General features: G+C 39.1%; 2 protein-coding genes across 2 annotated transcripts; both read right to left on the bottom strand.

Moving 5' to 3' along the window:
• Positions 1 to 305: 305 nt before the first annotated feature.
• On the bottom strand, positions 306 to 7,541 carry LOC126367387 (apolipoprotein D-like). The gene is made up of 4 exons (XM_050010892.1): positions 7,243 to 7,541; positions 2,697 to 2,827; positions 1,460 to 1,662; positions 306 to 491 (listed from the first exon to the last, which is right to left on the bottom strand). The coding sequence occupies exons 1-4, from the start codon at positions 7,375 to 7,377 to the stop codon at positions 337 to 339; spliced, it is 624 nt and encodes a 207-aa protein (XP_049866849.1). The 5' UTR covers positions 7,378 to 7,541; the 3' UTR covers positions 306 to 336.
• A 4,496-nt stretch (positions 7,542 to 12,037) lies between these two features.
• Positions 12,038 to 23,385, bottom strand: LOC126367338 (probable cytosolic Fe-S cluster assembly factor GL21135). The gene is made up of 8 exons (XM_050010826.1): positions 23,210 to 23,385; positions 22,670 to 22,884; positions 21,930 to 22,075; positions 21,129 to 21,287; positions 19,971 to 20,219; positions 18,099 to 18,312; positions 14,613 to 14,770; positions 12,038 to 14,044 (listed from the first exon to the last, which is right to left on the bottom strand). Exons 1-8 carry the CDS (start codon positions 23,273 to 23,275, stop codon positions 13,803 to 13,805), a joined length of 1,449 nt encoding a protein of 482 aa, XP_049866783.1. The 5' UTR covers positions 23,276 to 23,385; the 3' UTR covers positions 12,038 to 13,802.
• Positions 23,386 to 23,512: the final 127 nt, after the last annotated feature.

The raw sequence follows: 23,512 nt of genomic DNA, 5'->3' as shown, positions 1-23,512 counted from the left end.
TGGCCACTGATACCGACTCCGCTGGCGTGGTCGACGATTTCTCTCATTCCGGCCCACTAGGGTCGATTAATTCAAATCAAATCAATTTATTCGCGAGAACACAGAATACAAAAAAGGACACTTCTCTCCTTCTTTTTTTCCCCATTTTGTTTTTTTTTTTATTTTTTTTTCTTTCTTTTCTTTCCTTTCACATATTATCCTCTCTGACGACGCCCTGTACGTGTGAGAGCCTTCAGCGCTCCCAATTTGTCCGGCCAAGTAGTTAAAAAAACAAATAAGCCACCTGCAAGTAAATAGCCACAACATACGTATATAAGTTTATTATTAACATTACAATTATAATACATTGGCGACGAGCTGGTCGGTGCAGTTGTTGTTCTTGGAGATGATGAGTCGGTCCGGGTCCAGCTGCAGCTCTTCTAGGATGGCGTAGATCTGCGCACGCACACGCGCTTCGATCTCGCGGGACCGCCCCAGTACCCACATCCGATCTGTAAAAATACAAGCATCTTTACCTGGTCAATGGTGTTAAATTCTGCAGACGCCATCTAATTTTATTTTGTTATACCTGTCATTTTCTTATCCGTTGAAAAAGAAAGGGACGGATAATCGACAGGCATAAAATTTATAGAATACACGTCAATTTTAAGCAGAAAACTAAAACAACCGCCTAAATTTTTATTTTTATACATCGGCCAATAACCCGACAGAATTAAGTAGACAGCACGTCAAACGGATTGCATACCAGCGAGATGCCTATTTTATTCGCACGGGTTATCATTCATTTTAAAAGTAACTTGTGGCCAATCATCCATCCCTCTCCTTTTCGGCGGATAAGAAAATGACGGGCATAACTTAAAATAAAATTAGGAGGTGTCTACAGGAATCAAGGCCAATGTTATACGTTCATCATCACTAATTTAAGAGCCACGCTCCATCCTACATTTTTAGGGAAAAATAAGGCAGTGATTACCCTCTTGCCTTCCACTCCCGGGGTACGGGGGACCCCAACGTGGTTAATTAAAATTAATAAAACCTTCTATTTTATTTTTCAAACGACAAAAAAAGCAATTTCAATTTTTCCCGCGTAAAACGTGCTTTCTAAAAGTTGACAACACCCTACATCGGTTATCGCGGGCTGCGGGATTTCCTCGTTAAGTCGTTTACTTCAACGGTGGAATAGTTTGTAAACATTTTGGAAAAGTGACAGATAGATAATTACGATGAATCAATATTTTTTTTAATTTTATGCATTTTTTCTTTTTTAAGTCTAAGGGCCCCCAAATATGATTTTATACGCGTCCAGAATGAACGTTAGTAGCGTAGAGGCCAAAAGGGACAAAGTAGGACGAACGAGTCTAGAGATAATTCTGTGGGTCTAATAAGATCCCTGCCCATCTTGTATGGCAGGGGTATGACTTACTTAGTCTGTGGGTATGACAGAGAAGGACATACTAACCGGAATGCGCGACGCTGACGCTAGAGCAGGACCACACGATAGCGAACGTGTCGTAGTCTGTGAACAGCACGTTATATTGCCCCGCTCCGGGCAACATACGTCCGATGATGTACGGCATTCTGTTGTTCAGCTTATAGCGGAATGATGAGGAACCGTTGTGGCTCGGGATACCGATGCCGTATGACGTCGAGGGACTGCCTGTCCTGGGCGAGAGGAAGAGGAATTTGTTACAAGGTGAATTATAAGTACAGTCACGAGTTCTAATATGTATACACGATACCATGTCACATTAACTCTTGACAAATTAAACCGTAAGTGTCATTAAATGTCAAATATGTATGATAGTGCGACAGGGTTGTAAAGTGGGTATTGCTCGTGACTGTACGTGCTGGGGGTTAAGAAGGCCACTTCAAAGCAATATTCACCTAAAAAAACAATATTGCTAGACTAGATATCATTTCACCTAGATCTTATATTATATACCATTAACCAAAAGACTGCTTGAAGACTGCATTATTTAATGTGGCGCCATCTGTTGCATGTGGGCGGAACTAGCTTGCCAACTAGTTAGGTCTGCCACAGAAGCATTTAGCTGTTGTATGTAGTCATTTTGCGATCTGGTTTTGCGACAAGGATATTTAGTCGCTTTATTGCATACTAGACAGTCTGAGACCAACCAACCACTGAACCACAGAGGTCGTTGTTATGTTAGATTGTACATCAATCAAGTCTTCGGGTAGGCGCATCACGAGTCTGAAGTGGAGATGGCCGGACACTTGGCTACGCACGAGGATGGTCAATGGACAAAGGCCGTCACAGAGTGCTGGCCACGAAACGGGGAAAGGTCAGTGGATAGACCAGCGGCCAGAACCCTGTTCATCAAAACACAAGCCCCAAAAAAATTCAAGAATGTGTTTACCAAAACTACACAATATGTAAATTACATGTTACAAGTGTCAATATTTATTTCACAAGTATATTTTACATTCCCTCTACTTTTTGATAAACGTAATTTACTTGTACATACTTGTGAGTAACTTGTAGCTTGTGAACGTGTAGACTTGTAAGTTTTGATAAACATGGCACAGGTGGTCGGAAGACATCGTTGCAACGGCGGGAAAATTGTGGATGTGGTTAGCGCAGGACCAGAAAGAGTGGTACAAAATAGAGCAGGCCTATACCCAGCAGTAGGATGATGCGGGATTGATGATGATGATGATACATCAATGTATCTTACCATCTGTTAAGCGTGTTGACTGTGATGAGCAGGTACCCCCTGTCATTAAGCGCCACCTGCAGCTCGGTGCAGCTGGCGGATATCTCCATCAGGTAGAACGACCGCTCCACTTCGTACCATGTGCCTGTCATCTGGAAAACCAGTGGGAAACATGTTTAAATAACAATATTAAGGATTAACGTATTGTACAAATAGAGTCTGTTTAATACACCAACATGAATGTACCATATCCTTTGTCTGGAAGAGATCGCTCTTAGCGATAAGGCCGCCTTTGCCCACCTTAGAATAAGTTTATCCGGTATCTAAATGTTCTGTAAATTTGTGTGCAATAAAGTGTTTAATTATTATTATGTATGTCGCTTCCATATCTCGGGTCTATGGAGTCCCGAACTTTTGGAAGGTGTAGGTGGGGCCGAAGCCAAGTCATTATTATTATTATTATGAAATGGTGGTTAACAGATATTTTACTGCCGATGGCATTGTTGGAGAGGACACTATGGGGTGCTGACTGAACCTTTTCTTTTCAACACTCTGAATTCACGTGAACACGCTAAAGATGAATCTGAAATCCGTTCATCTAGCAAATGTATAATAGCCGGGGGCCTAATAGCCGGGACCAACGGCTTAACGTGCCCTCCGAAGCATGGAATCATCTTATTTTTCGGAATATCAGGGTGATTTAAGCCTGCAATGTCCTTACCAAACAAAAGACAGTCTCACAAAGTGATTTCTACAATGTCCCTATCGGGAATAGAACCCGCATTTCCAGATCGGGAGCCTAACGCTCTAACCACTAAACCACAGAGGCTGTTGAGGAAATAAACCTTTTAGCGGAATAGCGAATTTATGAATGGCCTATGTTTTTATGAATGAGTGCACTGTTCACTCACGAAGAAAACTGGCACAAAGGTTTAGCACAATAAAGTAGCTTTTACAAACATAGCAACAACATGAATGGTATGCGTGAAGCGCGCGCGCACCAACACGTGACTTCTTGAAAAACGTTCTTGAGCGCACTTCTTATTTTTAGAAAACTAGGATCGATAAAACGAGAAAATAAATAGGTAAGTACTTATCTACTTTGAGTATCTACTTGCGTTTTTTGTACCGGCTTTGAAATAGACAACTTTGGGCGCCATCCCACTCGCATCAGACAGAGTACTTACTGCAAGGCGGAAGACAAGAGGGACCACTGCTCTATTTTTCCCTAAAAAGTAGCATGGAGAATGCTACACCGAGAAGAGCGTGGCTCTTAAATTAGTGATGTGAAGTATCTTGGGATGGGAGTTGAACATAGCTGACGAGGAGTGGGTGAATACTATAAACCTGCTTATATACGTGTGATGCTATGGTATATATTAACACACACACACACACACACGCGCGCACGCACGCACGCACACACGCAGCCAAAAAAACAAAAAAACACCTCGATCAATAGTGGAACGGCATGGTGTAGTATGCTCCATACCCCCTCCAGTTGATTGAGGGGAGATGTGTGCACAGCAGTGGGATGTATTTAGGCTGTTTATGTTATGTATTTAAAGTATGTCTAAATACTTTCGTATAACTGGGTACAGACAAATAGCAAGTACTGACAGAGTGCTAGCCTATTAGAGATACCAGCGGAAACATGACGCCGCCGCGCCCTTTTGAAAAATACGTTACGTGGTTTTTACTATAAAGCGACGATATGGAAAAGTGGTATATTATAAAAAAAATAAGTGGCATTTTTATGCCCTTATAGCCCGCCAGTTTCAGTCATTTATCATAGCATAAAATGTAGTGTAAGTAAGTGTAAAATCTGTGAGTTCATCGACCGGCGACAATGCACGAAAGCGGGGTTGAATATTCATCACATTCCAAATCTAGTAAACACCGAAAAATTGAGCACAAGGAGCTATCGGTAGGTAGGTCTATCTAGAAGGTGTTGCTGGCAACACAAGTATTTATAAGAATATTTTTTATATGGCAATATTGCACCGAACTGAATGGCCGACGCCTCCCGCGAAAATGCAACAATTATAAAAATATAAATAAATAGTAACAACTTTCGAATAGGCCGGTCATAGGATGGGTGACCACAAAAAAAAAGTTTTCATCTCGAGCTCCTTCGTGCTTCGGAAGGCACTTTAAGCCGTTGGTCCTGGCTGCATTAGCAGTCGTTAATAACCACCAATCCGAACTGGGCCCGCGCGGTGGTTTAAGGCCCGATCTCCCTATCCATTCATAGGGAAGGCCCGTGCCCCAGCAGTGGGGACGTTAATGGGCTGGTGATGATGATCATGAAATAAATAGTGACAAAGAAGAAACTGGTGGAAGTAGAACCCTCGACCTCTTACCATCTACTTCACCTACAGTTCACATAACAAGTGCCGAACAGAAGGAATGAGACGTTTCGAAATATTTGTATTACGCTGCAGGTTATAAAGGAAACATACATCGAGGTATCATGTACGAGACGCACATATTACATGACATTTCAATGGAAATATAACTTTCTCTAAACAATAAGTCAAGTCAGTAAGGTGCAGGTCAGAAGGACTGTAATCTGGAACCTGACAGAGGGCAGCAGTAACTGTCAGTACTGTTCAGAAGCGGAGGACGGCTTTGAAATAGACTACTCTGGGCGCCATCCCACTCGCGTCAAACAGAGTACACGGCAAGAGGGAAACAACTGCCCTATTTTTCCCTAAAAATGGAGAATGCTACACCGACAAGAGCATGGCTCTTAAATTAATGAAGAATAAGTCAATATGCCATCCCACCAACAACATTTTCATCATGACACATGATCATCTCGATCGCAATGTCAGAAAGTTACCACTTCTCATTATATTTGGAGTTTGTATGGAAATACTGACGTGTGGCGTCATCAATAAAGGCGTTCAAACATGGTACTTATTGGTACATAATTCATATTTAAAATTCGAAAATAAGTCACAAATAATTATGAGGTAGATTTTTGTTCTTCTGTGACTGTGTTCTATTTCTAGATAAGCATTTTACAATTTATCTTGGCCCTATTTAACTCAGATCTACAGCCGATTCGTCGATTTTCTGGTGAGTCTAAATAATGTTACTACTTATTGCTATAGAGTTCGGAAGGCCAGGTAGGCCGTCGCTTCTGCAAAAGACCTGTCAAATCTTCAGGTCAGGTTAACGGCCCCGTATGAACACGGGATATCTTTAAAGAGGAGGATTTGGTTGTACCTCAGGGATGTACCTTTGTTTATGAAGTTCTGAGCCATTGAAGTTCTGATACTTCTGATGTTTTATAAATATGTACATCCACAATGCAGTCATTGTTTTAAAATTAAAGATACTTGTTGATAATGCCTTCACTTTGCCGCCATTTTCGCGTAATTTTTCAACTCACTTGATTTCTGCGCGTTCACAACAACATTATTGTAATAGCACGAATAGTATCTTCAAATATGCAAGACAACACGCGATTGCAATAGGTATAGGTAGTAGGCTATTTCTAGTGCTGCTAATGTGTTGTTTTGGATTTGGACAATAAGAAAAAAACAGAAAGTAGGTAGATATACATACATACATACATACATAAACTCACGCCCGTAATCCCTAATGGGGTGGGCAGAGCCACAAGTAATCAAAGACAACTTGCAGGATGAACCTTATGGTGATAAGGGATCAGCCTATCGCCCATAACATTATTCCATCATGTTAGAGGACACAATCCCTCTGTCGGTTTTTACGACATGCCCGGGAAGAGAAGCAGCTGAACGTGTTCTATGTTTTTATATGCTCCCAGAACAGCATAGAAGCAAAGCATAGCAGCATAGGTAGATATGCTTATCAAAAAGGAAATTAATTCGTAAAAGTCTGACTCGCGTCGAACTTGAACCCGTAGCTCTTGTCAAGCAAGCGAACCATTACACTACCGGGTCCTCATCCTGCCCATGTGATAAATCCCGAATCATGTGTGATGGATCCCGTCCGAATCAGACTTTTTCGATTAAATCTCTTTGTGGGTTTCATTCAGTGTTAAAACAAAAAATCGTTTATGCTTATCATTCCGGAAATGTCATAGAAATCAACTACAGAATCAGTTCGTTTTGTGGCTTAGCTGTGTGGTTGGCATAGTGATAGTTTACATCCTAATTAGGGTAGGCTGTAAAGTCTTCATATCGAATAACGCTCATGTACAGTCATAAGCATTACAATGTACCCACTTTAGGACTCTGTCGCACTAACATATTTTGATATTTAGTGAGACTTACAGTTCAATTTGTCAAAAAAGTTAATGTGACATGGTACCAAAGTGTATACATATTAATGCTCGTGACCATAAGTGCAAATTGACTCCGGAGTCGTAGCTCTACCGTCGTAGTCCTTTTTTGACGTTAACTAGTTGGCCATACAAATGGGGCGCCAGGGTTGTAAATTTAAGGCAATTTATTACTATTTTAATGCTCCTTTTTTGACCTGACTGATTTGCCGCACATGGCACCAACTACTTGGCCGGGTTATCCTAGTGCACTGGCTGTACAAATGTAAAGAAAAAACCACAGCTACTCACCCTCTGGACATCAAAGTTCGGGAACTGCGGGTAGATGGGACACTTCCCCAATCCTGTGCTGATGACAGTCTTGACCAGTGCGCAGAATAGAATGACGTACGCCTTAGTGGTGCCCCTCACTCGGAAGTCACCCATTTCACTGCACAAACTTGAGAAAAATCCGTTGATTCACGTCGTTTCGTGTTTATAAACACTACACTTTGGTTCAACATGTATTACGGCGTGTCCATACGCAGCACTTCGCCCACTACACTGGCTCTGTCAACTACGATAGAATATTCATAATAAGCTGATTTAAGGTCACCGCATATACGTAAAGGGGCGTGGACGGGACGTAAGGGTTGCTACACATGTGCGTGATGTGTGAGACAAGAATGAAGGACTTTCCAAGCTGGCTTCCTCAAAAATAATATAGATGGCGCTGTCCAGATTTACCTATTTTCTCATTACTCGGGTGGATACATAATTATTCAAAAAAACAATATAATGGCAGAATAATTAAAACACATAATAACGGGTTCTTACCGCGTTTAAATGGGGATATGAGACTCCCGATATTTCGACACTGTACCCGAACCCGTTATTATGTGTTTTAATTATAATAAACCGCGTAAACTTAAAACAATGTATAATGGTAGAAGCACACATAAAAATAATTATTGCTTGATATTTGGATCACAGATATTGGATTGAGGAGCTCGGTGGCGCAGCGGTAAACGCGCTCGGTCTGCGATTGTTGAAGTTAAGCAACTTTCGCAAAGACCGGTCATAGGATGGGTGACCACAAAAAAAAAAGTTTTCATCTCGAGCTCCTCCGTGCTTCGGAAGGCACGTTAAGCCGTTGGCCCCGGCTGCATTAGTAGTCGTTAATAACCACCAATCCGCACTGGGCCCGCGTGGTGGCTTAATGCCCGATCCATCCATAGGGAAGGCCCGTGCCCCAGCAGTGGGGACGTTAATGGGCTGGTGATGATGATGATTTGGATCACATTATGTATATAACTATGTTGCTACCGATATTGCTTCTCTTTAGTTTGATCAGAATAATAATGGGTGTAAGATGTAATTATGCCTGGGTGTAATAAGAAGGATAATCATTTATACATATCACCACACACACATATCACACACACACACACATATATATCACATATCTATGGACTGTAGTCTGAAAATAAATGTTTTTTTTTTATTTATACCCAAAAACAAAGACGAAAGATGCATATGTCTGTTACGAAGAAAAAACTGGATAGCGCCATCTATATTAATTTTGAGGACCGTACACAGAAAAGTCCCTCAGTACACAGAAAAGTGCGGGGGGAGAGTTACCGTTCTACTAGTCAAATCAGTTACTTTTCTAAATGTCAAAACGCAAAATTACTACGGAATTTGTATGAAAAAGCACACGGTGACGTCATAGAAAAGCGTGATAAAATGTCGGACTTATTATTACGTTTTTCTTGAATAAAATTCGTAAATAACTTAAATAGAAAACAGAAAATGTTTTTCGTTAGTTTTAGATCTGTCTTTCTTTAGTAATCAGAATTTCATAATTTATCTTGAACCTTGTACTCTAGTACACGACCCAATTATTATTTATTCTATGGTTACTCACACGGTCACCGCTTGTTTATTTTTATTACAGGCGTTTATAAAAAAAACTCATAAGATAATATTGAAAATTAAAAACTAATGCTAATGTATAAAAAAAATGTTTTCATTTCGCTTTACTTTACGTATGTCTTAACATTAAGTATTAAAAAAAATGTGTATACCTATTTAATTTTTAACCCTCAGAAGCAGCGTGGTCACTCCCAACACGAGTATATAAAATTGCTTACTGGGAAGTCCACAATTTTGTTATTGTAATTATGTTATTTTGTTAATGCTGGAGATCCGGTTGCCATACAACCATAAAATTGAAGTAATGCTGGAGAAAAATAAATCTTTTTTTTAACAACTAAGTACTACACATTTCCATGGCTACTTACAATCAATTGATCTCTTGAATCTCCTACGAAGATTTGAAGCCCAATTCGCCGGCATTCCGTTTAAAACTACACCTGTTCAGACCGGTCTTGGACTAGGACTCGGGAAAAACACCAACAAACACTCGGAAGATACATGTTCAAATTGAAATACTAGAACATTTGCATACTTACTTATACAGGGTGTTAGAGATCCCGTTTTACGAGATCCCGCATGATGTTGAAAGTCACAAAGCATAGTGATAGGAATCCTGTATCATAAATGCATGTAGAACTAAAAATTAAAAAAGAAATAATATTCAAAATTATGTATTGAAAGTTGAGATCTTTCACAACAAACATAAACAAGATAATTAGGTTAGACAATATTTTGGGAATAACTGCGCATAAAACATAAGATGTTCATAGTTTCATCTGCCAAACTAACTTCGCATGCCAGATAGCCAGCTTCAGAAAACGCACGCTCTGCTTCCACGCTTGTAGGTACAATTGTTAGTAAAGAGCTTCCGACAACACGTGGTTTTTGCCGATGCGTAGTCCCCCTAATCCCGCGGGATCCCGCTCGAATTACGTGGGGGACTGATCCCGCAAAAATCATGCGGGATCCCGGTATTTCGGGATCCTGGTATACCGATATTGCATTCCTAGGTGTCACTAATACCCATACGTACGTATTTGTACGGAGTGTAAGTGACATCGTATACTGAGGGGAATGATTCAACTCATTATTTTGAGTAAATAAATATCAAGTGGAATTTTCCATCACAAAAGCATAGAAAAAAAAAGTTAAAAAAAAGAAACAATATGTATTGCAATTTGATATTTGCGCATATAAAGGTAAGTGCGCAATGCAAACAAATGTCAAATAGCAATATTGCTGTTTTAGACGAATTGCTTGGCCTTTTTAACCCCCTGGTTTCTCAAAGCGTAACTTTCAATAGCTTTTCCAATAACTTTCAATAGATAACGTAACTTTCATTGAGTACCAGTTGTTTTCTGAATGTTTGTGGGTCTGCCCACCCTAGTTAGATAACAAGTTAGTAGGTACCAATCTACTCTAGAGCAGTATTACATGCGATACATTAGCTAATGTCAATCCTATACATTTTCATTCATTTTGACGTGCGAAAATCGACCTCTAATCCGTATTAAGCGGTTTTATCACTTACCATCAGCTGAGATTGCCATCTTTTTTTTTATTTGACGTGACTTATTGTAGATTTGCCGCAGATGGCATTAACTGCTTGGCCGGATGAGATTGCCATCAAAGGCAAAACTGCTATCGAAAAAGTCACCTATCGATTCACCCGCCTGAAACAATAGCTGGCACGCGAGTGTATACGCAGCCTTACCTCGCGACCTTTGTCGTGTGACGCGGCGATCTGCATACGATCAAAATACTGCCGGTGACTGTGCATAACCATAACACGCGCCATTACAAATAACGGGGAATTTCGGTGTTTACATGGGTGAATATCAAAATGTGCCAAGTTTGTTGGCGAACTTTCATATATTTTTTTCGTGAAAAATTGAAGGATCCAAAAGAATCCTGGGTTCCGACATGAAAAAGGATCCTTTTGGATCCTTCAATTTTCAATTTTTGTTTTTAATTTTAAATGATGACCCTTGTTATTACACCCAGGCACAACACTTCCACCTTATGATTCTGTTCAAAATGAGAAGCAATACAGGTAGCAAAATAAGTCTATACCATATCTGATCCAAATATCAAGCAATGATTATTATATTTTTGAATGATGTTGAACCATAATAGATATTGAAAAGAATGAGAAAGAGAAACAGAACCACAAGATAGCCACCTTATACGACACGATTCATTTAAAAAGAACATCATAGAAGGAAAGAGAGGAAGAGGTAAAGCTAGGAGAATATTTATGAAACAAATAAAAGAGAAGGTGCTGGTCGTGTCGTATCGGGAGGTGAAGGATTTGGCGGAGCACACCGACAAGAGCACAGCTCTTAAATATAGAGAGAGACTGATGTACCCGAGCAATGAGAAAATAGGTAATTATCACGTTAAATGTATACAAAGCCATCTATATTGATTGTGGGGAACATACATACATACATAAACTCACGCCCGTAATCCCTAATGGGGTGGGCAGAGCCACAAGCAATCAAAGACAACTTGCAGCCACTGTTGATACGGTGTCGTACGGTGTTTGGGGAACATAACCTGGAAAATCCGTCATAAAAAAACATTCAAATTATAATACAATAGTAATCAACACGTATATTTCATGTGACCGACTCGCTGAAGGACGATTTAAAATACCGTGTCGTGAGAAAGGCAAAATCAAATTCTGCTGTTTCTTAGCGGGTATTTTTCTTCTGTGAAGAATGTATAATGCAGTTGTAACATATACAGGGCTCCGTAATACCGTTATATCCTGATAAGACTACATACTTATATTGTTTTGCCTTTCTTTCAACGGAACGGAAGAAGAACAAAATGTTCGGGGGTTAAAACCGCCATATATAATGATTTCCCCTAAAAAGCAATATTGCTATTCGACATTTGTTCAAATTGCGCAAATGTCAAATTGTAATATTGTTTTTTTTTAGAATGGATTGCTTATAAGTGGCATTTTAAGCCCGCTGAAGCGACATTAAAGCAATTCATCTAAAAAATCATCATTGCTATTTGACGTTTCATTGCACACTTGCTTTTATATTCGCAGCAAATGTCAAATTACAATATTGATTTTTACATTTTTAGATGAATTTCTTCTATGTTGTGTATTTTAACCCCTTGATTTTTATAAAAAATTTAATGAAATACAAACTTAAACAATTAAATTGTTTATTCAAATTACTCTTATGTTTAGTTATGTACAATTTGATTTATAAATACAACAGATACAATACACTCTTTACCCTTGCACATAACCTAGCTGTTTCACAACAAAATATTCTACTTACAAACTATAAGTATCACCAAAGTATAACAAAACAATTAATGGTGCTGAGAACACCTAATTTTATTTTAAGTTACACCTGTCTTTTTCTTATCCGCCAAAAAGGAAAGGGACAGAGGATTGACAGCTGTTAATTGAAAAATGAATGAAACTAACCCGAACGTATCAAATATATGCAACCCGTTTGACATGTGCTGTCATAATTATGTCGCGTTATACGCAATGTTAAAATTTTGTAAGGGTTGTCGCTGCCTAATATTCACATGTGCTCCATAGACTACCCGTCCCTTTCCTTTTCGGCGGATTCGAAAATGACAGGTATAACTTAAAATAAAATTAGGACGTTTGCAGGAATCAGCACCAATTGATATAAAATATAATTAACACTATGTCCTGTGACCTGTTTGACGCTGTTTGACATTTATGGAAAACTGAATTGTCCCCTGATACACCCTCAGTGTCACAGATAAGAAAATGTTAGCTTGGGTCACAGGTCATAGTTAGGCTATTTCATAAACATAACATAAGCTCATCACTATAACCCAACTGGGCTAGTAAAGGCCCATCCATCGCAAGATGACCTAAGTACCCACACTTCATAAACCTCTATTAACGATTTCATCATGTTATATACTTATTTACAAGTTTACAGATTGTTCTTACTCGGGTAGCTTAGTGAAAAACTAGTTTCTTATGTTTCTTTTTTATACAAGCCAGTGGAATTCCGTGATATCTGCCTACAGCAATAGGAAGCAGGCGATTGTCATTAATCGGACACAAATCCTGAAAACCACGTGATATCAATTGTCTACTATCCTATCATGCACTCAACATCTAGAAAGCCTGACCCGAGATTCGTACCCGCTTTTTTAATCGCTCGCCTTTAACTCGCATGCGAAAATATATACCTGTCTCATCTTGCAAATGACAAGTTCTGATGTGCTACGTGAAATGGGTATGTGGCGGACCCAACTAGTTGACCAGCTAGTTCCGCCCACATGCAACAGATGGCGCCACCATTCAATAATGCAGTCCTGAAATGCGCTATCGAAGTTTACACAGCGTCACGCATATATACAACTTCCAACATGACTCAAGCGGATCGTCGATCCCTAGTAATACTACCAACTTGTGGCTAGCGGGGTACTATTTTCTGTTCGGTACCTCGATACCCGCAGCAAACCCTTGCCGCCAAAGGTTTATTGATTTTCGAACGTGACTTGAAGACGAGCGATTCAAAAATAACAACCCAGTGGGATTAAAAAGGCCACATCGAAGCAATTCATCTAAGAAAGCAATATTGCAATTTGATATTTGCGCATATAAAAGTAACTGCGCAATGCACACGAATATCAAATAGCAATATTGCGTTTTTAGATGAATTGCTTTGATGTGGCCTTTTTAACCTCCCCAAGTCTATTATGGGTTTTTTTTTTTATAATTATATGCTTATTGGGCAGAAGGCAAGAGGGAAACCACTGCTCTATTTTTCCGTTCTTCTTCTATCTTCTATCGTGTGGGTTGTGAGGTGAATTTTTCCCTAAAAAAGTAGCATGGAGAATGCTACATCGACAAGAGCGTGTCTCTTTAATTAGTGATGACGATATGCTTATTACAAAAAGCTCACTAACCTTCACCACTTAATATTCAGCGCGATATCTGACTTCTCAACAGCGTGGTAGCTAGTATGAAGCACCGCCTTTGCTTTATCGCTATCTCTTCCGTCCAGCCACTCGGCGTACAGCCGTCGAAGCAGCTTGTTGTCGCTAGGTGTCGCTAGTGGCAGCTGCGAGTATAGGGTTTCCAGTTGGAGCACCAAGTCGCGCCCGGACTCGCCTGTCACGGGCCGAATTTGCGCGCCGCCGTTTAGACAACCTGTTGAAAGAGAACGTATATTTATACATATACATGTAAAGGTGGGGGTAAAATTGAAATAACTGTAATCCTTGAAGTTTTTTTTATATTTTCTCTTATTTTTTTTTTTCAATATTATACAGAGCACAACCTCGCTTTCAAAAGACCTCTCACTCCCCCTCAGGACACGTTCATAATAAGCTTTCATTCCCCATACATAAACTTAATCCTATTTCCCACAGGGAATTTGTTAGAAGCTGTTGTAGAGAAGGTTTTTCTTTAATTTCTTTGTAATTTTCTGTAAATTTCTTCAGCTAAAGCAGTCGCTAAGGGAGAAGAGGCACCAAAATAAAAATAAATAATTACAAAAAGACTTAACTAAGTACATGGCAAATGGCGGCCTTATCGCTTGAAGCGATTTCTTCCGGACAACCACAAGGTGAGGAAAATTGTAAAAATTGTAAGATTTTTTACCCGCAGGTACAAACTATAAGGTAACCTATTAAGCCTATTAAGGTATACCAATATTTTTTTTGGATCAAATAGGTTAGGTAAGACAGAAATGTTTTTTTAATGTGCAACTACCAACCTGACGGGCACGCCATGACTTCAACGTAGTGGTACGGCGACTTGCCTCGCTTGAGCTTCTGCACGAGGTTCTGGATGTTGCGGAACCCGTTGGCGATGGCGAACCGCAGCACCTCCTTGCCGTCCTTCTCTAGCGTCACTTCTCTGAAGTCCGGGTTCCTAGGACGGAAATACATTATTAGGCCGCGTCCTAAATAATAAATACAGGGTGTTAGTGACATGGTAACGAATACTTTGAGGGATGACTCAGGCCATGATTCTGAGTTAATATCGTGTTTTCCGTCGCAAAATTCATGTTATGTTTTGTGTTTTTAGTTATTTTCAATTTAATGGTTAACAGACATGTGCACCTTTTATCTTTGTTTTTGGGTGTAACTGATGACCATTTTTTTTATACATATATATCCTTCTGCCATCACATTGTATTTTTGAATAATTATGTACTCGAGTGAAGATAAAATAGGTAATTATCACGTTAAGTACATACATACATACATAAACTCACGCCCGTAATCCCAAATGGGGTGGGCAGAGCCACAAGTAATCAAAGACAACTTGCAGCCACTGTTGATACGAAGTCCTAAGATGGATATGATGAACCTTATGGTGATAAGGGATCAGCCTATCGCCCATAACATTAGTCCATTATGTTAGAGGACGCAATCCCTCTGTCGGTTTTTACGACATGCCCGGGAAGACAAGCAGCTGAACGTGTTCTATGTTTTTTATTTGCTCCCAGAACAGCATAGAAACAAGTCACGTTAAGTCTCTTCTTTTTCGGGGGACAAAGCCTGGAAAGTCCCTTATTCGATGGTGTCTACAGGAATTAGCACCGTTGTCAAAGTAAACATATTTTACTATTATTTTTGATCCACGCAGGATATTTTTTTTGCCATGCGCAATAATACATAATAACAATAACAATAACAATAGTTTCATAAGTCACTTCTTACTAACATAATATGGATATAATTTTTTGATCCGAAATAAACAATTTTATTTATTAATTAATGAATTAAAATCAATTTATTCAAACAATTAAAAACAAAACAAACACATCTTATAAATAAAACACCTCCTCCAATGCGTCACATCGAGGCAAGGTGCCCAACAGGCTGGCAGCATTACCCCTCTGAATCGCCAGACTAATTCTCTGACAGAAATAACTACCAGCCCTAGCATCCCCCGAAGCCCCGATAAGACGCATTGAGAGATCCTTAACAAATATTTTTGCTTCTGGACCCCAAGGACCCATCGTTTCAACTGCAGTTTATTAATAATAATTATTATTATAAAAAACGCGCGCAAGTAACGCAGCGTTGATTAATGCGTTAATTAACACGCAGAAAGGCGTAGTAACATAGTAAGACGTATTGCTACAAGTTGCGCACTTGCGGGGTCACCGCTAGGGTTACCCGGATAAATGGGGAACTATACTACAATGTGCATTTGCTCGTTAATGAGTTTACAAATATTAGGAATCAGGGACTTCCCAGGGGCCTGTTTAATAAAACTTACAATTGTAAATTACAATGACAATTTGATGTACATTGCGGAGTGTGTGATCACGAACATTTTGCAGTTTCATATTAGCTACGTAATGAACACCAAATTGTCGTTGTAATTTACAATTGTAAGTTTTGTTAAACAGGCCCAGGTCACATTCTCGAAAAAGAATATAGATGGCGCTGTACAGATTCACGAAAGAAAGAGAGAGATGGAAGTTTCACGGCGCATTGGCGCTTCTGCTTGTTGGTCGTGAAATGTAAATAATAAATATGAATAAACGAATGAATGTATTTAACGTGACAATCACCTATTTTCTCATTGCTCGGGTACGTAATTATTAAAAAAAAAAATGAAATGGCAGAAGCATATATAAAAATAATTGCTGATCAGATAAGTATAGAATTATGTTGCTACCTATATTGCTTCTCTTTATTTTGATCAGAATAATAATGGGTGAAATATGTGTTGTGCCTGGTTGTAATATATAGCAAGGGTCATGATTTATACCCAAAAGAGCCACGCTCTTGTCGGTGTAGCATTCTTCATGCTACTTTTTTAGGAAAAAAATAGGGCAGTGGTTTCCCTCTTGCCTTCTGCCCCATAAAACAAACAAAACAAGAACAAACAAAGCAAAGAACAAAGATAAAAGATGCATAATATTTATTTATTATAACAATTATAATTATGTGTATTATTATTATGTAGTTTATGTAGTCGAAAGTGTATTTATTTTTATATGCACAAGTATTCCCATGCTGCACTATCCCGCTATATTACTTAATATTCAATATCTCCTATACTTAAAGGTTGCCTGGAAGAGATTGCTACTTAGCAATAAGGCCGCCTATTGTACTAATTCTATTTCTCTTTTGTTTTGTATTTTGTTTTTTCCTGTTTGTGCAATAAAGTATTTGTTATGTTATAATTAAAACACATAATAACGGGTTCTTACCGCGTTTAAATGGGGATATGAGACTCCCGATATTTCGACACTGTTGCAAGTGCCATGATCACGGGATGAACCCGTTATTATGTGTTTTAATTATGATAATAACCGCGTAAACTTAAAACAATGTATTGTTATGTTATGTTATGTTCATAATATGTTTGTTCTCCATGAAATTAGAAGGTTTAACGAAGGCAACATTGTACAGCGCCATCTGTATTTATAGCGGGAACGTGGCGTGGAAAGTCCCTGATAACATCACTGCATAACGTTATATGCGTAGTATATGTTTTACAAAATCATCTCCCTAGCGTTACCCCGTTTTTCACAGCGTCCGCTCACCTAACCTGAAGATTGAAAAGGGGAGCCCTTCATGAGTCAGCGGGCGCCAGACGTACCCATCGCATGCGCATTGTAATACACGCGCCGTCTAATTATATACCGGCATACCTGTACCACATGTTGGTACCGGCGAACTGACTAGAAGGTGATAGGTCAACTCGGACGCAATTTGAATATTAAAGTAAATGGTTATGTAATCTGAGATATGTGCGCAAAATGCCTGTGTCTATAGATAGTAACATAACATAGTATCGCGAATACTGAGGGGATGATTCAGACGATGATTCCAAGTTCATATCAAGTGGAATTTTCCGTCGCAAAATTCATGATGTCTTTTTAATTCTTTTCAATTCTCTACTTTTGCGATGGAAAATTTCTCTTGATATTAATTCAGAATAATGAGCTGATGATTCAGACCATGATTCTGGGGTGCGGTGTGTGTACAAGGTGTTAGTGATATCGTAACGAAAACTTTGAGGGTTGATTCAGACCATGAATCTCAGTGGACATCAAGTGGAATTTCCTGTCGCAAAAGTATTGAAATTAAAATAATATAAAAAAACACATAAAAATTTATGAATTTTCCGACAGGAAATTCCACTTGATATCAACTCAGAATCATGGTCTGAATCATCCCCATAGTATTCGTTACGGTGTCAATAACACCCTGTATTATTTCTATAAGTATACCTTAAACTTCTGTACGTGAGCGGCACATCAGTCTCCCCAAACAGCTGGTGAGCGGCATGCAGGAACACCTGGTCTGCGTAGCCTCCAGACCCTGAGCCGATGTGTCTCCGTACGCTGGTTGGACCTTCGCGCTCGCTCCACGGCCAGTCTAACTCGATACCCTCGACGTCGCTTAGAGACTTTGAGTTACTGTCCAGCATTTGTTCCAGTTCAACTGTTAGGGATATGAACGGTAAATTACTACAAACATACATAAACGCAATCGTTCCCAGTAGTCCCCTCTAGCCCTGACAATTCAAGAAAGTAATCGTAGCAATAGGCTAGTTTCCAGCTAGTCAAATCAGTTACTTTTTTTATTAAATGTCAAAACACGAAATTACTATTTAATTTGTATGAAAAAGCAAACTGTGACGTCATAGAAAAACGTGATAAAATGTCGCACTTATTATAATTAAAGCACATAATAACGGGTTCTTACCGCGTTTAAATGGGGATATGAGACTCCCGATATTAAACGCGGTAAGAACCCGTTATTATGTGCTTTAATTATGATAATAACCGCGTAAACTTAAAACAATGTCGCACTTATTATTGCATTTTTCGTGATTACAATTCAAAAATAAGTTAAATAGAAAAAATAAAATATTTTTCGTTAGTTTTAGATATGTTTTTATTTAGTAATCAGAATTTCATAATTTATCTTGGACCTAGTACACGACCCAATTGTGACAACTGAATATAGACTTCCCACTTGTTCCCCTCTATTCAGCTTTGAAAGGGAATAGTCGGCACGAATTGTCACCCCGGTGACAACTGGGAAGACAATTCAGACAGGGCTAGAGGGGATTACTGGGAACAATTGATTGATTGTCTATTTCCCACCGGGGTAGCTTTGATCCTGACACACTTCTCTTGCTTCCTCCACATTCATCAATCGTTTCATACACGCACGCCGGTTCAGAGTAATGGTACTGAGCCTTTTCTAAGGACATCTGCAATTTGGTCAATGTAAGTCCTTCTAGGTCCCCTTCGCTTTATATACTGCTTTCGTAATCCTATTATCCTTCATCCGCTCTACTCTATTAGTCACTGTATCGTCTTTTACACCACATCTCTCTCTTATCACACTTTCTCATTCTATCACTCAATTTACCACCGCAGATGCTATGCAACGACCTCATTAAATTACAAAATTTTCTATAAGGGTTCCGTTTTTCCTTTTCAGGTTCGGAAACCTAAAGAAAAAGAATAGTTACAGTTAGGTCGACCATTATATACGGCGATACAGCTCACCACCTATCACGTTGGTCTAACAGAAAGCTCGGTGAGGTGCGAGTACTTAGTTCATCTTGCCATGGATGTATGTCTGACTACCCCAATTGGGATACAGTCGTGAGCTTACGTAGTTACTCAATAGTCGCGCCTACGTGAATTTGTGAGTTATTTGACATTTCAAATTCAAATCCATAGCTCATATCAAGCCAAAATCCATCCAATCCAAAAGCCATCGGGAATCAAACCCTTGACCTCCAGATCGTGAGCCCAACGCTCTAACCACTAGACCACGGAGGCTGTTGGTGTTGTGTGCGGCTTTGTGAGACTGTCCTTTGTTTGGTAAGGACATTATAGGCTGGGATCGCCTAATTGATCGAAAAATGTAAGATGATTCCGTGCTTCGGAAGGCACGTAAAGCCATTGGTGTCGGCTAGTAGTTGTAAAAAACACCTGTACCAACACGCAGTGGAGCAGCGTGGTGGAGTATGCGCCATACCCCCTCTGATTAATTGAGGGGAGGGGAGAGTCCCCAGCAGTGGGACGTATAGGCTGTTTGTGTTATGTTTATTTTCAATGTAGAATCAGAGATGAACTTACTAGCAGTAATAACGCAGTCCACATCATGGCAGTTCAAGACATCGCTATAGAAGTCTTCTCTGGACGCTTCCAGCTTCTTATCATAGCACGGCATGAAGGTGACATGGTACACCTCCCCGGGCGTCACCTCCCTCTGTTTGGACAAGAATTGTTTCACCAGCGACCCCATGATTTGTTGGGGAGACTTGGTACTTGAAATGTACGGGAGGATGAAGGTGCCGTGGGTCTTCTCTGCGTAGCATACCCAGCCTGTAAAGATGAAAGCAGTACTATAATAGGCTAGTTTCCAACTATTCAAATCAGATACTTTTTATTAAACGTCAAAACACGAAATTACTATGGAATTTGTATGATAAAGAAACTTGTGACGTCATAGAAAAATGTGATAAAATGTCACACTAATTATTATATTTTTCTTTATTAAAATTCATAAATAGGTTAAATTGAGAAAAGAAAACGTTTTTTGTCAGTATTAGATCTGTCTTTATTTAGTAATTAGAATTTCATAATTTATCTTTGACCTAGGAAACTACCCAATTCAGATAAATTATTAGAATACAGAATTTCATTAAGTATACAAAGAATAAATCGAAGTAGGAGGTTGGGGAGAAGAATAAAAGATTAACAGAAGTTTGTTTAAACTTGTGAGACTACAGTTAGACAAGTAGGTAGGTTAACCATATATATAGATACATCAAGAATGGCAATAAGAATGGAATTCTCTTCCTGCGTCATTATTCCCCGATACATATGATTTGGGGATTTTCAAGATAACAGTGAATAGGCACTATTTTTGCGTGCTCCACCTTAGACCACATCGCTGCTTTAGAAAAGGCTGGGTCGTGGAAAAACACACTATTTTTTTTTTTAATTGAAAAACGTCATCACAATAATATTTAAAAAAGTCACAAGTCACAAGTTTCTAACTTACTAAATCTCACTTAATCATGCCAAAGTTTTATTAATATGAACTTAGATAATAGGAAAAGCAACAGTCTCTGTTAACTTGTTAAGTGGGAACTTTGTAAATATTGAGAAATATACATTTTTAACCTCTGCCTACCCTTTTGGGGATGTAGGGTTCTTTATTTATGTATTCTCGACTTGCAATATTGAGTCTGCTGCTATTAATATTAATAATAATAAATTATTTGTGACCTGGACAAGAGCTGGCGAGCATGGGCAGGTGTTTGGCGCCGGGGTCCGCCTGCTGGTCCTGGTACCGCTGTAAAAACTCCTGCTGCGCCTCCAGTAGTGACAGGTCTTCAGCTACCGTCATATCCAGCACAAGGTCCGCGCCCAGACTTTTGAAGTAACCTGCATTGAGAGTTTGTATAAAATATTGATTTGCTTAAAATGTAAATGTAAAAATAAAACATAGGTACATCCCACCTATCTTTTATACCTGTTGGTATTTCATTGAATTTGATATCTAAGTCTTAGAACTGTAATGTCAAGTGTGGATGAAGGCTATTTTCATATAACTTAAGGCCGTGTAGGTATTACAATTGTTTGTCTGTTTAACCACGTGTGTTTGGCCACGGTAGCGAGTGACACCCCGTTATGGTCAATAGCAAGCGACGCCCCCACTGTGGTCGATAGGTAGCGACGCCCCCACTATGGTTAATAGCAAGCGACGCCCCCACTGAGGTTGATAGGTAGCGACGCCCCCACTATGGTCAATAGCAAGCGACGCCCCCACTGATGTTGATAGCAAGCGACGCCCACACTGTGGTAGATAGGTAGCGATGCCCCCATTATGGTCATTAGCAAGCGACGCCCCCGCTGTGATCGATAGCAAGCGACACCCCCACTGTGGTCGATAGGTAGCGACATTCCCATTATGGTTAATAGCAAGCGACGATCCCCTTATGGTTGGTAGATATCGACGCCCCCACTATGGTCTATAGCAAGCGACGCCCCCACTGTGGAATATAAATACTTGAAATCAATGTTTACCTGCTAATTTTCTAGTGGCATCCTCTGGGGTAAGTTTATATCTGGCGGCTAGAGACAGCACGGGTTGTGGTGAGAGTGATATCACAATTAGACTTACATCCTTTGTCACTTCTTTATTGTCTGTATATTTGCGCTCTGAGAATACTCTGGAATGTTTGAGAAACTTTTAATAGTAATTTATTTTTTAATTGCTCTTTATGTTTTGTTGCAAAAACAATAATACAGAAACTGGCAATGGGAGTATGAAAAAAATATAAAAAAAAAACAACTGTGTTACTGGGCCATTGCCAAGATGCCACAAACTAATAATAGATTGATTCCTTTTTCTTATTATTTATTTATTTTTAAAACATAATTATTCTGACATATTATATGTTTTATGTTGTCAAAATTTAATCGAAGAAAAACAGAAATAATTAATGTTTTGTTCCTTGCAGTAATAACCTACCAAGTTCAGCATCACCTATCCAACAGCTAGGAAGAAAATTAAAAAAAGAAAATCCCTTATTGTACAAGTTAGGTCAGCATACTCTGTGAAAATGATATAATGCTAGGGGAATGAAGAAAGTATCAATTTTGATTGACTAAATTGTCAACTTACCATCTTCTTATCATTTTGATGGCATTCAGATTTCAGATTTTCCCAGCCAGATTTTTTGCTATACAAACAGCATTCTCGGTTGTTTGTTTGTTGGACTACTCCAGTAATGGAATATTGTTTTTGGTATATTGTGACTCACCTAAGCAGTTCTTCCTGGCTCTGCCGTGTGACCAGCACACTCTCCGCGGATGTGATGCACCCGCTGCAGGCGAGGCAGTCCGCCAGCGTGATCTCAACCTTCTGCAACTTCTGTTCCCGCCCACTCGATATGTCGAAGTAGCCATCATCACCAATCTTTATCTTTGCTCCGGTTTTTGCTTTCGATTTTTCGATTTTTACGGGTTTTATACATTCCTGTAAATATTTATTAAATATTCAGACATTTTTGTTACTTCTTTTTAATAGTACTTTCTTTATTTATAATCTGTATTATGTTAAATATAGTAAGCATTTTAATATCACAAATTGTTAACTTTAATGCTTTCGAATAGATACATTACGATGCGTTCTAAACAATAAGATTGTACATAAAATCGCCGTAAAATGTTACTATTGGAGTTCCAAACGTAGATTTAAATGCGAAAAATGAAGAATGAAAGCTAATTTCACGGTACGTAACTATTAACGTTAGATGTTTACTTCCTAAATAATACATTTTGAGGTTAGAATGCTCACTCGCCTGTGACGGAGTAATGAAGTCGTCAAGGTCGGTCAGCTGCAGAGCACCACTGAACCTAGAAGCCATTCTTGTAACAGTAGTCGGGTAAGAACTTAAATAATAATATTATTCACAAATAAATCAATATTTTTTGTATGAAACATACGCAACACGAGATGTACACTCAAACAGCTGATTTTGACATTGACAGTTGCATGAATGTTGCCATTAACATGAAAATCTACTATCTTGTAAAAAATATAATAAAATAACGATTTATTATTTCATTTTTAGGGTTCCGTATCAAAATAATAAATTGAATGG

The sequence above is a fragment of the Pectinophora gossypiella genome, chromosome 6, assembly GCF_024362695.1.
Source record: "Pectinophora gossypiella chromosome 6, ilPecGoss1.1, whole genome shotgun sequence".
In the NCBI taxonomy this organism is placed as follows: domain Eukaryota; kingdom Metazoa; phylum Arthropoda; class Insecta; order Lepidoptera; family Gelechiidae; genus Pectinophora; species Pectinophora gossypiella.
Note: the sequence above shows the minus strand (reverse complement) of the source record. Positions and strands in the feature narration are given on the sequence as shown.

Excerpts from the sequence above, each read along its gene's own strand:
- LOC126367387 (XM_050010892.1), bottom strand. The coding sequence starts at position 7,377 with ATGGGTGACTTCCGAGTGAGGGGCACCACTAAGGCGTACGTCATTCTA. Across the intron at positions 1,663-2,696 it reads GTCAACACGCTTAACAGATG|GACAGGCAGTCCCTCGACGT; the intron begins GTAAGATACATT and ends CCTCTCGCCCAG. Across the intron at positions 492-1,459 it reads CGTCAGCGTCGCGCATTCCG|ATCGGATGTGGGTACTGGGG; the intron begins GTTAGTATGTCC and ends GTATTTTTACAG.
- LOC126367338 (XM_050010826.1), bottom strand. The coding sequence starts at position 23,275 with ATGGCTTCTAGGTTCAGTGGTGCTCTGCAGCTGACCGACCTTGACGAC. Across the intron at positions 22,885-23,209 it reads ACTTCATTACTCCGTCACAG|GAATGTATAAAACCCGTAAA; the intron begins GCGAGTGAGCAT and ends AAATATTTACAG. Across the intron at positions 21,288-21,929 it reads TGCCACTAGAAAATTAGCAG|GTTACTTCAAAAGTCTGGGC; the intron begins GTAAACATTGAT and ends CTCTCAATGCAG.